Source organism: Carex rostrata, chromosome 8 (genome assembly GCF_964058835.1).
Source record: "Carex rostrata chromosome 8, lpCarRost1.2, whole genome shotgun sequence".
Lineage (NCBI taxonomy): Eukaryota > Viridiplantae > Streptophyta > Magnoliopsida > Poales > Cyperaceae > Carex > Carex rostrata.
The window spans coordinates 13,554,898-13,566,942 of NC_135925.1; the positions used below are offsets into that span (position 1 = coordinate 13,554,898).

General features: G+C 34.2%; 2 protein-coding genes across 4 annotated transcripts; one reads left to right on the forward strand and one right to left on the reverse strand.

Annotated features, from left to right (window-relative positions):
* Nucleotides 1-1,317: 1,317 nt before the first annotated feature.
* On the forward strand, nucleotides 1,318-6,079 carry LOC144557834 (ubiquitin receptor RAD23b-like). Of its 3 annotated transcripts, none has more exons than XM_078306447.1 (13): nucleotides 1,318-1,553; nucleotides 2,137-2,298; nucleotides 2,689-2,724; nucleotides 2,818-2,879; nucleotides 2,966-3,010; nucleotides 3,335-3,512; nucleotides 3,990-4,109; nucleotides 4,236-4,301; nucleotides 4,549-4,596; nucleotides 4,693-4,802; nucleotides 5,032-5,110; nucleotides 5,381-5,515; nucleotides 5,852-6,079. In XM_078306447.1, the coding sequence occupies exons 1-12, from the start codon at nucleotides 1,488-1,490 to the stop codon at nucleotides 5,492-5,494; spliced, it is 1,086 nt and encodes a 361-aa protein (XP_078162573.1). In that variant the 5' UTR covers nucleotides 1,318-1,487; the 3' UTR covers nucleotides 5,495-5,515; nucleotides 5,852-6,079. The 3 variants fall into 3 exon arrangements, with proteins under 3 accessions (XP_078162573.1, XP_078162574.1, XP_078162575.1); XM_078306448.1 differs by having other exon boundaries at nucleotides 5,381-5,499; XM_078306449.1 differs by lacking the exon at nucleotides 2,689-2,724 and having other exon boundaries at nucleotides 1,350-1,553.
* Nucleotides 6,080-6,632: 553 nt separating this feature from the next.
* Nucleotides 6,633-10,512, reverse strand: LOC144557833 (heptahelical transmembrane protein ADIPOR2-like). The gene is made up of 4 exons (XM_078306446.1): nucleotides 10,100-10,512; nucleotides 9,460-9,558; nucleotides 9,276-9,321; nucleotides 6,633-7,359 (listed from the first exon to the last, which is right to left on the reverse strand). Exons 1-4 carry the CDS (start codon nucleotides 10,357-10,359, stop codon nucleotides 6,664-6,666), a joined length of 1,101 nt encoding a protein of 366 aa, XP_078162572.1. The 5' UTR covers nucleotides 10,360-10,512; the 3' UTR covers nucleotides 6,633-6,663.
* Between the last annotated feature and the right edge of the window lie 1,533 nt (nucleotides 10,513-12,045).

Consider the following 12,045-nt stretch of genomic DNA (forward strand, 5'->3'; position numbering starts at 1 on the left):
GTAAATAATGGAACAACGACTATTCTCGTGTGTGAAGAAAGAGAACAAAAGAAAATGAAAATACCATACCAATTCAAATTTATAATCCATAAAATATTTCCACTAATCCGAATAACATTATATTAACATTATTTTGTACTAATTTGAAAATTACTATTTTCTAATTATTCTCATCTACTAATTTTAATTATCCTATTTTTATACTAATACTAGCACAATCCAAATGTGTAATTAGCTTTGATTGATAAGATCAAAGAAGTGCAAAATTTCTTACTCGCATGTTATGCACTTGGGATCACAAGTAAGATAACACATTTCATCCTCTTACAATTTTAAGTCATTTGCTCTCACTTGGTATGTTCTGGTCCTCTTGAATCGAGCAGCCAGGTTGGTTTGGATAGAACTTGGATCCATATCATTACGGTATAAATGATTTTATTTATGTAAAAGGGTTAAAATTTCGTTATTTTATTATATTATTATATATATATTTTTTATACATGTTGTACTTATTATTGAAGATGATGCATTATCACTGAAGACTATTTATTATCATTACACAGTTCAAGTTAATAAGTCTTGTCAAATAATTAATAATTTAAATTATCAACATGTTAACTAGCGCATATATTTTTCTGTATTCGCGATGACATAAATTGTGGAACACTTTAAAAATATCTGATATTGTCATCTATAGATATAAATAGAAAAACAATGACTAACAATATTAAAGCTTAATAATTGTAAGATTGAAGACTAGACTAAACAATGACTAACAAAAATAATTGTAAGATTGAAGTCATTATTATCAATTTATCATTACAAAAAGTCATTGTTTTCAATCTTACTTCAAACTAAAGTAGATTAAAATAATCATGTTTAGTTAGAGTTTGATGGAATAAGTTAATGAAGAGAAAGAAAATTGTAACATGATGTTACTTAACCACAGGACCCACATGTGAAGTAAGTTACTCCACCTAGATAAATATAATAACTTAATTCAGATTAACTCAAATAACACAATCTTACTCTTTGAAATTTACTTTTTATTTAACTCCTTAAAAATAAATTAAAAAATTTACTCCACAACCATGCACAACCATTGACCATTAATAAGACTAAATCCGGCCGTCTCCGTCTGAAGTCTGAACTGTCAACCTCACATCGGAGCTTTGTACTGTACTATTGTCTGTGTATTGTCATGATAAAAAAATATATAAAAAATTGAGGGACTACTTGACAATTTTGTCAAAACCTGACACGTACAACCGAGTCCTGACTCCTGAGTCCTGACAAGCCCAAGACTCAACGCAACCAGGTTACATGTCTCAAGCGTCAAGCCACATCTCCCAAATGATTGATTCCGTTTCCTTTCGGTAATCGAATATACCTTTCCCTCGCGCTCTCTCTCTAGGGTTTTTCCCTTTGCGTGTACCTTCGTCTCCTCCAAGACAATAGAGAAGAGAGACCCATCGATCGAAGACGCCATGAAGCTCACAGTGAAGACGCTTAAGGGAACCCATTTCGAGATCCGGGTTCAGCCATCCGACACAGTAATCTCAATCTCAGTCTCTTTTTCCAACTATTGGGTTTCCTCTGTGCGTATGGATTGGATGGGGTTTGGGTGTTTAATGAGAGAACCTCCCTACCTTCCTAAATAGCAACAGGTTTTCCTGTACATTGTGGTAGTTCAAAATAGTGCTATAACAGTGTCAAATATATATATATATATTTTTTTCTTTAAAATAATTAATTGGTATTCTGGTATGTATGGTTTAACCAAAACTTCAAAATAATTATATCAATTTGATTGTTGGTTTACATAGTAATTAGGTAATGTAAGTACCTCTCTGCTTAAACTTTACTGCATATCCAAGTGGATATTAATTGAAGACTTAACCTAACTCAGAGCCATCCATATTCGCTTGATCCAAATTGCATATCCCATTGCTTCTAGAAATACTCAAATTACCTCCTTTCTAAAATAAAGTTAGACTAATATGGACTATTTCATAAGAAAAGTAAAGGAAAAGTATGTGCTTTAAACATGATATTTTGGGTGCTTTCTGGGTATACCTGATGCAATTGTTTTTATGTTTGATTCATATTAGTAACTAGATGAAACTTAAATGTCAGATAATGGCGGTAAAGAAGAACATTGAGGATGTGCAAGGGAAGGATAACTACCCATGGGGCCAGCAGCTTCTTATCCACAACGGTAAGGTGTTAAAGGACGAAAGTACCCTCGAAGAGAACAAAGTTAGTGAGGATGGTTTTCTTGTCGTCATGCTTAGTAAGGTACATTAATGCATTCAAAACAGTTTAGTTCATATCAAACCTAAGTTCTTTAATGTGGCTTTGCTATATGGATACTTTCTAAGGCTCAAATATCAATTATTGTTCTGCTGAAAGAAATAGAAATCCCAAAGAAACAGTGTATCTTTGCAAAAACCTGAAAAATATTCTAGACAACCCAATAGTCAATTTTGTTCTTTATCTTTAACTATATAAGGTTTGTGCGTTATCTTTGAGAAAATTACAGATGAGAGGCATATGTAATTTTCTTACACGTGTTGCGAGGGTATAGGTGACGATTTGACTTTAGAGAGTTATGCACAAAAAAAGTTTTTTTTTTTTTTTGTAAAGATCTCCTATTTAATTTTTGTTTTTTTATACATCTTGAAACAGAGTAAAGCCTCAGCTTCAAGTGGATCATCTGGTCAGGTAAGATGCCATGCCAGTTTACTTTGTAATGCTGAGGATTTATAGATACTAACTCCACTAATTTTTAATAAAAACGATAAATTATATTTTTAGACCTCAGTGACTCCTGCAACAAAACCACCTGTTCCTCAAGAGGCTGCACCTCCTCAAGCCCCGTAAGTGCATAATCCATAAATTTATATTTTTTAACTTGCAGCATTTTATTATTTCTCATCATTTTATTTATATCCATTTATTTCAGGGCAGCATCTAATCCTTCCCCACAACCTGAGGGAGCTGCTACTGTGTACCTTCCTTGACTTTATTTGTACATTATAGCAATTAAATTTCAGATCTATCATGTTGTCTTTTACATTTGCTAACATTTTTTTGTTAGCATCAATAATTTGTAGATCTGTGAACTTTTGAGCATTGTTGGTGAGCTCGGTGTTTTTAAAATTAAGAGTGAAATTGAATGATAAAAAGATAAAAAAACTAAATTATAAATTGAATTGAGTTCAGCAGTAGTCGATTCTCTCAATTGGTGGCCTTAAGCAGTAAACAAGCCTCAGTAAACTATTCGTTTCTTCCCTCCCCAAAAAGCTCAACTACATTGAACAACTTTAAACAGGGTTTCTTCAGATGTTTATGGTCAAGCTGCATCAAATGTAGTGGCAGGTAGTGAACTTGACCCAATGGTGAGTCATTTGATGGAGATGGGAGGTGGCAGCTGGGATAGAGATACTGTCTTGCGGGCCCTTCGTGCAGCCTATAACAACCCTGAGCGTGCAGTCGAGTACCTTTATTCTGTAAGGGAAATACTGAATTTTTTTTTCTACATTTTGGAATCAGGTTACAGTTTAACTGTACCGAAACCCAATAACTGTTATATATGCGGTGTATAAGGCTTGCTTATTGTAATTGTGTAGATGCGTGAGCCCAATACCATTTCATTTTTATATCCATTAAGGTTCTAATTCTACTCAGTTAAGTCTTAATTAGCCTCCAAATTATGAACTAGGACTTATTTGCTACTGTTTAACTCTGGATCAATGGTTGATCCACAATTGTGCAACTGATCCACTAGGCTTTGTTTAGCTCTTAATTATTTCATTGATTCTGTTCTGCTTGTGACATGAAACTTGATGCTCCACTTTAGGAAAGCTGAATTCACAATAGCTTGTTGTCTAATGAAACAAAAGATCGACGACCATTGATCTTAAATCCCTCCTGCAAAGTGATTAATGCTTTCGATACTTAATATTTTATCCCTTTTGTTCTTTTAGGGAATTCCAGCAACAGCTGACATACCGGTCCCAACTGGTCAGGGGGCCCACAGTCCTGACAGCACTGCATCGGCTCTTTCTGGACTCCCAAATACAGCGCCTCTTAACATGTTTCCTCAAGTATGTAAAATTATTAGTTGATTATTTTCTCTTCTTGTTTGCTTTTTTTTTTTTTCCTTCCATTTTGCCTTACTGCCATTACTTGTATGTAATATGGCTATTTTGTTTTCATTGTCCATCTAAAAGGGTGGTTCTCCAGCCGATGGAGGTGGTAACGCGGGCACTCTGGAGTTTCTTAGGAATAATCAACAGGTCAATAGCAAATATTATATCTATTTTTATTTAGTGTACTCGAATACATCACTTGTTATTGTTCTTGAATTCCAATACTTAATATGCACATCTCAGTTTTATCTTTAATGTTTGCAAAGTTGAGTGTCACATTGATCCTTAATTAAGTAGACTGATGATTTAATATTGGTTCAAAGAAACCCAAAGTTAGGTGCAGCACAATATTTAATACCTTTGTTAACTTGTGTTAAATGATTATTGGGTGCAGTTTCAAGCATTACGTGAGATGGTCCAAGCAAATCCTCAAATTCTACAGGTTTGTCAGATATTGCCTCTTTTAATTTAATATTATATATGCTTATATTGATATTAATCTTGTTGTAATTAAATTGTTTTCTCCTACTTGGTGCAGCCAATGCTCCAAGAATTGAGCAAACAGAATCCTCAGCTCCTTAGAATGATTCAGGAGAATCATGCTGAGTTTCTTCAGCTGTTAAATGAACCCGGTGAAGGCGGTGAGGGGTAAGTTTCAAACCACCAGTTAAATATAACCCATCAATGCAGTTTTAACTAGTCATGCCGGTACCTGGCTATACAAATGGACAATACTATATCAAACACAGTACACTAGAATAATATGAAGCAGAGCAAACTTTGAGATCTGTTTTGTTTTTTCCTTAATTGCATCCTCAATTTTTTTTTTCTTGTATTATTAATTGTTCTAAAATAATTGTACCACATATAAATTCAGGGAGCAATTTGATTTGGGTGAGGAGGAGATGCCACATTCTATAAATGTAACCCCTGAAGAGCAAGAGGCTATTGCTAGAGTATGTTTACTATTATTTTCCTTTCCTTACATTTTATCTACATTTTGGTACCAAACCACTATAGTGCTTGTACTATGCATGTTTCTTTATTCCTTTTTATCTTTAAATATTTGTTCCAATATTTAGGTTTATTTTATTGTTGACTTTTGTGTTGAAGTGAGATAATGCTAGTACTAGTGCTAACATGTTTTCAGTATGTAATACTCTCAAATTGGTACAACTTTGGCAGAATTTAACTTATCGAAATTTGTTTGGATATGATTATGACAGCTGGAATCAATGGGCTTTGACCGGGCCCGCGTGCTCGAGGCATTCTTGGCATGTGACAGAAATGAGCAATTGGCCGCAAATTATCTGTTAGAACATGCAGCCGATGAGGATTAGTGAGAGTATGCTTCTATCCAAGTAATATTTGCTTCTGTTTCTTAGGTGTTTTTTTTTTTTTGTTATAGATAACACTCAGTTTTCTTTGCATCATCATATCACTAGTATAACACTTAAGTTTTCCTGTATTTGCAATAACAAACATAAGGTTTATGCTACTTGCATTTGTTAAATGCCTTCTGTAATAGACATTTGGATAAAAAAATTCAGAAGCCCTGAACTATGGGGATGTGTTAGAAAGATTTTGCTTTATATTTTTGGGCAGTGATTCAGGCCTCTTGACAGTTAACTTCCATTGCTGGGCATACAAACCAAAATGCATCTAACAGACTTGCTTTCTTTTTGTCATTTTTTTAGGCAGAGGAATATTTTGGTGGAGCTGCTCGAAAATTTACATGTTATTTATTCATAATTGTTTTTTTTCTTCAAGGAGAGGCTATGTAACAGGGTTTAATTTAGTGATCCTTATAGTGCCATCCAAAGTCACCTTTGCATTTTTATCTTGTCAGAATAGATTATGGACAGCTGAAGCTTTAGTGTGAAGGATTCTGCTTAGAAGCTATAATTTATAAGAACTTTTTCCTTTAGTTTCTTTAGGATTTTTTTTATTTTTTATTTTATAATTTGAGCCTCCCAATCGTGCCACCGAGAATAAATTTAGGAGATCCACCCGGGGAGAACATCCACAGAATAATGATTCTTTTTAATAAATGAAAAATGAGGAGGGTTCAAATGCCTCCATTTTTTGTGCCTCCATTGTGCCTCCATTTTTAAAAACTTAAATAACTCAAAATTTAAAACTCAAACGTCAAAATAAAACCGTTAGATATAATCTATGTTATTTTCTCTATGTGTCCATAAAAAATTATTACATTTTGATTTTGCTTTTATATGAATCAACAAGTTGAAAAATCAATGTCTAGAAATTATTCATATTTGTATACATTTTTACAAGCTCAAGATACAATCAAAACAAAATTGAAATGTCATAATTTTTTATATGTGCATAGATAAAATGATGTAGTTCATATCCAACGGTTTTGTTTTGAATTTTAAGGTTTAAATTTTGAGTTATTAAAGTTTTTAAAAATAGAGACATGATGGAGGCACAAAAAATGGAGGCATTTGAATCCTCCTCATGAAAAATAGTCACAGAACAAAAAATATTACTACATTGGAACTATTGGGAGACTGCATGATGCTGCGGCCCCACCATTCTCACGCCAGTGCAAGAGCACAGTTGTAGCGATATAATGGATCAGTGCACCAGCAAGCACAAACACATGAAATATCTGGTGGCTGTGGCCCACCAGATCGAACACCCCCGGCTGCCATTTCTCGGGCACTCTGTTAGCATAAATTGCTGCTCCTGTGGCATATGCTGCTGCCATAAGCAGCTCCAGACCAAGTGCCATGTGGACTGTGGGGTGGTCCCAGTTGATCCACAGTGCGTGCGCAGCAGGAACCATGCCTGAAAACCCCATGCACAAGAACAGGGTTGCACGGAGCGGTCGATACTGAGGGGAGGAGAGAGAAGGGGCAAGGAGTGAGAGAGCAGTGAAGACACCAAGGATTGAGATAGATGAGAGGTAGATTATTTGAAGTGTCGGGTTGCACATGAAGGCGTAGTAGACAGGCGGTACGAAGGAGGCAACGATCATGAGACTGATGCCAGAGTAGTCCATGCGCCAGCAGAGGAGGTTGACCCGACGCGAGTGGCAAGCTAGGAGGTGAGAGATGGAGCTGATTGATAAGCAGCTCATTGCACCTAGTAAGAAGACTAGCACTGGCCATTGAGGCACGGCTGAACTGACAGAGGCTTTGAGAGTCTCGCTGGAGATTGATTGCGTGGAAAGTGGTAAAGCCTGTCAAGTAAACAACGTTATTTTTAGCAAGTACATTTTTTCGGACTCCTTGAATTGCATGGAATATAATTTGTAAAGTCCTCTACAGTTCTGCTGGCTTTACTCTCAACAGGCAATTGCCAAATCAGATACCATAGCCAATACAATACTCAATTGTTTTATAATACAAAAAATGTTATTAAATTTAAATAACTGAAAAATTCGTATCTGTTTGATGAAGACTAAAAACAAGCAATAATATTTTCGTTCTTCGTATTACCTAGCGGAAGCATCAGGAAATTTCTAAGTCTACCGTCGACCTTTACGAATCCGCATCCTCCCTCAAGACAATTGAAACAGACGGGCCAGATTTACTCTCTCAGTCGGTGCCTATTCAGGATAGCGCGGGGCAGTATTATTTATGCTTTAGGATTCGTGCCAAGTTAAAAGAACGATACTGTCCGTTTCAATTTTACCCACAGGAAATTCAGATACAGCGAAGTAACTCAATCTTTGAGTTTTAAATCGGGACCATCCGATTCAAATCCATATAATTTATCACATCTGAGATATGAATTCGAATTGCAAAGCAATCTCGAAAGAAAAAAAGATTCAAATTAGACGGTCCGATCCAAAATATAAAAATTAGATTACTTTTAGGGATCCGGACCCAGACACCCAGTCAGGTTAGGGAATGGGAATTAGACCTTTACAGCGCTCCTTATTAGTCATTCCGATAAAAAAGGACCAAATGAAAGCAAAGCTTTTAATTTTCTTTTGTCGTTTCAGCATGTCTTTTGTTGTCTTGCAGACTAGCATTAATTATTACACGACGGAAGCATGTGGATATGGTTCTTGCCTTCTTGCTGGACCAAGGACGAAAACCTCTCCAGTTTAATATAATAACGCAGATGAATGGTTCCTTCTTCACCGTCCGATCAAATTTTAGATATGCAATTGATCAAGCCTTAGAACTGAGATTTTGTGAAAAAGACAAGTCTTCTGTCGTCTTTGTTTTGACTCGGTCAACTGATCATATCGCATAATATATAGCTGACAATTTTTAATGCTTATTATATTTCCCTACATATAATTTCTTTCAAAAATAATTGATGAATAACTTAATTACTGGATTCTTTTGCCGTTTAATTGGGAAGCTCGTACTTTAACGAGTTGCTACACAAATCGTATAGAAATTATGCGACATATAATCCTGTTGGGCTGGTCATAGATACACGACTGATGCGTTGCAAATTTACAATATCAGGTACGCACCCCAACGTGTAAATAGTAAAGTTTGACTTTTATTTATTTCTTCTTCTGTCATATACTCGTTTTAGAATGAAAAAAAAAAAACATTTAAAGAATTTTTTATTTAAGATCACGCAGATGGCATGATCCAAATATCCGACAGCAAGAACATTAGTGGTGTATGGTAGGAATTCATTTTGTTGTAATATAGAAATCTAAATTTGTATGTTTTTGTCATCTTTATGCTATTCAATGGGTAGTTGATAATTTAAATTCCTACATCAGAAATACTCAACTTGTACAAGAACCTACGATGCACGAAATGAGGACGAACTACTTGTAATAAAAAGATATGTACACATTGATTAACTTTTACTATAAAAATAGTAAAAAGTTAAGATATATGTTTTATTGGGAACTACTATGACTATTTTCATTTAGTGTTTTTTGTATTTTGAGTGAGACTTGTTGTATATGTTACTATTTTGGGTCTGTTTAGGTAAAAGCATGTCTGTGTAGGTACTTTTCTATTTTGTCTGTGCATATGTGGTACCAAAATGGTGGTACCTAAACCGAATGATTTGTATGATTTCTTGTTGAATGGAAATCGGTGGATTCACCCACATCTTTCAAAAAAAAATGTAAAAGATACAATAAAAAAACATTAAAAAAAAAAAAAAACTTACCGTGTGATTCCTACTCGTGGACCCATTGAAGGACTTCACTACAAAGCTGAAAAAACCAAACAAAAAGGGAATTCAGCGAAACTCAGCTTGAAATGATATTACTTCTGGTATTAGTTCAATTAATCAATATTTTGTTGACAAATTAATTGATATTTAAAAAATAATGTCATGTATAGCTTAGTACCTCGAGATACCAGGCATTATCACAGCCTTGACTTCTTCTATCGCTTCGCTCCATCGTGCCACCGCTAGCCATAAAAAGAATAAAAATCCTCCCAAGTGTCTGTTTGCACAAAAAATAACAAAAAATGGAAATTAATTACAAAGATGATAGAATGGTAAATGAATTATCCAATATCGTTATTAATTTCCGAACGAGATGTGTTGTTCTGTTTTTCAATCAATATTCTTAGTTTTTTTAATTCCGGAAACAAAGTACTAAATGCATGATGCAAAATAACCTGCCTTGTACTGCATGAATGTGATTATTTTAAGAAAAGTCTCAAATTTTCGTTGCAATTACTTTCTAATAGAACACACGCTATTCCAAAGTATAAAAATGAAATGCTCGATTTTCTCCTCCTTTAGTCCTTTTGAACACCTACTTCTGTTTTAAGTTTTAACACCCCCATTTAAGAACAATTGTAAAAACTCTCCCCATTCCAAAATTTCTGGCAGCATAATTCAAACCGCGTCCGTCTGACTTTGAAAAAAACGTAGGTAAGCCATTCAAACAGCATTCATCCATCATCTCTAACCACATACATTTTCTCAACCTATTAATAAATCAGAAAAGGAAAACAAAAATTGTGCGTAGAACTCACGTCCAGACGTTGAGAGTCTCGTTGTGCCAGGAGAAGGCGCTGAGCAGCGCCTCGTGCACCGGCCACTCCGACCGGTAGTGATCTTTAATGAACTCATTGTCTTGCAAAAAACCTGGTAGCTCCTCGTACTTCACCAGCCTGAGCCTCCTCTTCCCCCCGATCTTATCAGGCTCCTTGTTCTTCTCTGTTCCTGCTTCGTGCTTGGCCGTGGCATCTGATCGCCTCCGTCGGGGAATCGACGGTTTCGTTAATGATCCCATTGATGGAGATTGGAGATTGATTTGATCGGAGTATTATCAAATCTCTGTTGATCTCTGTATGAATGGACGAAGGTATGTATAATGTATCTATCGAACTATCCTTATCTCGCAAGCATTTTCTGATCTTGATTGATTCTGGGTTAGATTTATAATGAGAGTATGAGACGAAGGAAAGGGGCGTTTGAACGCGAGAATCTTGGAATTAGGTGAGTTCGTCGATGTTACTGTGGACTTTTCTGTACGGCACCTCGTGTGATGACTCAAAAAGTTCAACATTTTAGTAACCCCTGAGGTTAGACTTCTAATCAGTGTTGTGAATAATAGTATGCAGTCGTTGGACGGACGGAGTACCGTCAAGCGATTAATCGGTATGCGACTGGACAATTTAACGTTTTTATTAAATTAATATATATATACACACACACATTATAATTTATTAAAACTAATTTATTTAACTCATTAAAGTTATCAAATAAACTTAATTTAACTTAATTTTATTATTATAACATGACATTACGCTTATTTCTTCTTAACACATAAGCATTTTAGATATGTAAGCAGCACATTTATTTAATGAAAAAATAAATTTGAGAATTAAGTTTTTTCAAATACTAATAACATATTATTTGAAAGACATGAAACATTCCAACATAAAATCACTAAATTTAGCTTATGATGACAACTTAATTTCATAAATGAACACGTCGTATTAATTGAAAAAATTACATCAGTAAGTAAGAAAAATATATGATATATAAACAATAGAATAATTAATCAATTTCAAAGTAAGTAAGAAGAAAAAACATATATAAAAAATATCGGATGTACATCCAAGCACAAATAAGGCTACATTATAGAATTTATAAACATTATTATCACACACTATAAGAGAAAAAAAAAACAATGTGAAAATAAATATTCACTGGAAATAAACGGGAATAAACAGAAATAAACAGATATAAACTGGAATAAACGGACGATTAAATGGTAAAACGGCCAATTAATCGTTTTCATCTGCAAACAGGCATTCGTTAAGTGTATTTGTAATGGTTTGCCGCCATTAATGATTACATGGTTGTTTAATCAGCCGTTAAGACCGTTTTTACATCACTACTAATATATATTTGTTTTAAGTAATCACATACAGTTTATATATGATGTAACTTAAATTACGAAAGACAATTAAAAATATAAAAAATTAAAATAATTATAAATTAACAGCTCTATATTTTTGAGGTAATTTTATATTTATTTGAAATCATTTGAATGATTTAAAATCAGATAGGACTGATAATATCTCAATTTTTAGTGCCGTTGACAAGAGCCAGACGGATCAGATTTAAAATTTGAAAACGAAGAGTAAGATTTTAGGACTTGACACAATTCATGCTCAACTCGACTTGTTTTTTTTTTAAAAAAATAAAAAAATTAAACATGCAAAATGCCAGAATATCCCGTTGCATATTAATTGAAACCCAATATAGGCAAGGTTTACCAAATATATATTCGCATATTAATTTCTTTCTGCTAGAGCCGAGGTGTACCAAATGAGAAATTCAAAATGAATGAGACATTGTTTTACATAAACAAATAAAATAAAGAAGGCATGAATATGAATGTCATGCGACCCAAAATCTCAACCAAGAGAAAATTCATTTAGTTTTATTAAATGAATAAAGCTGGTCG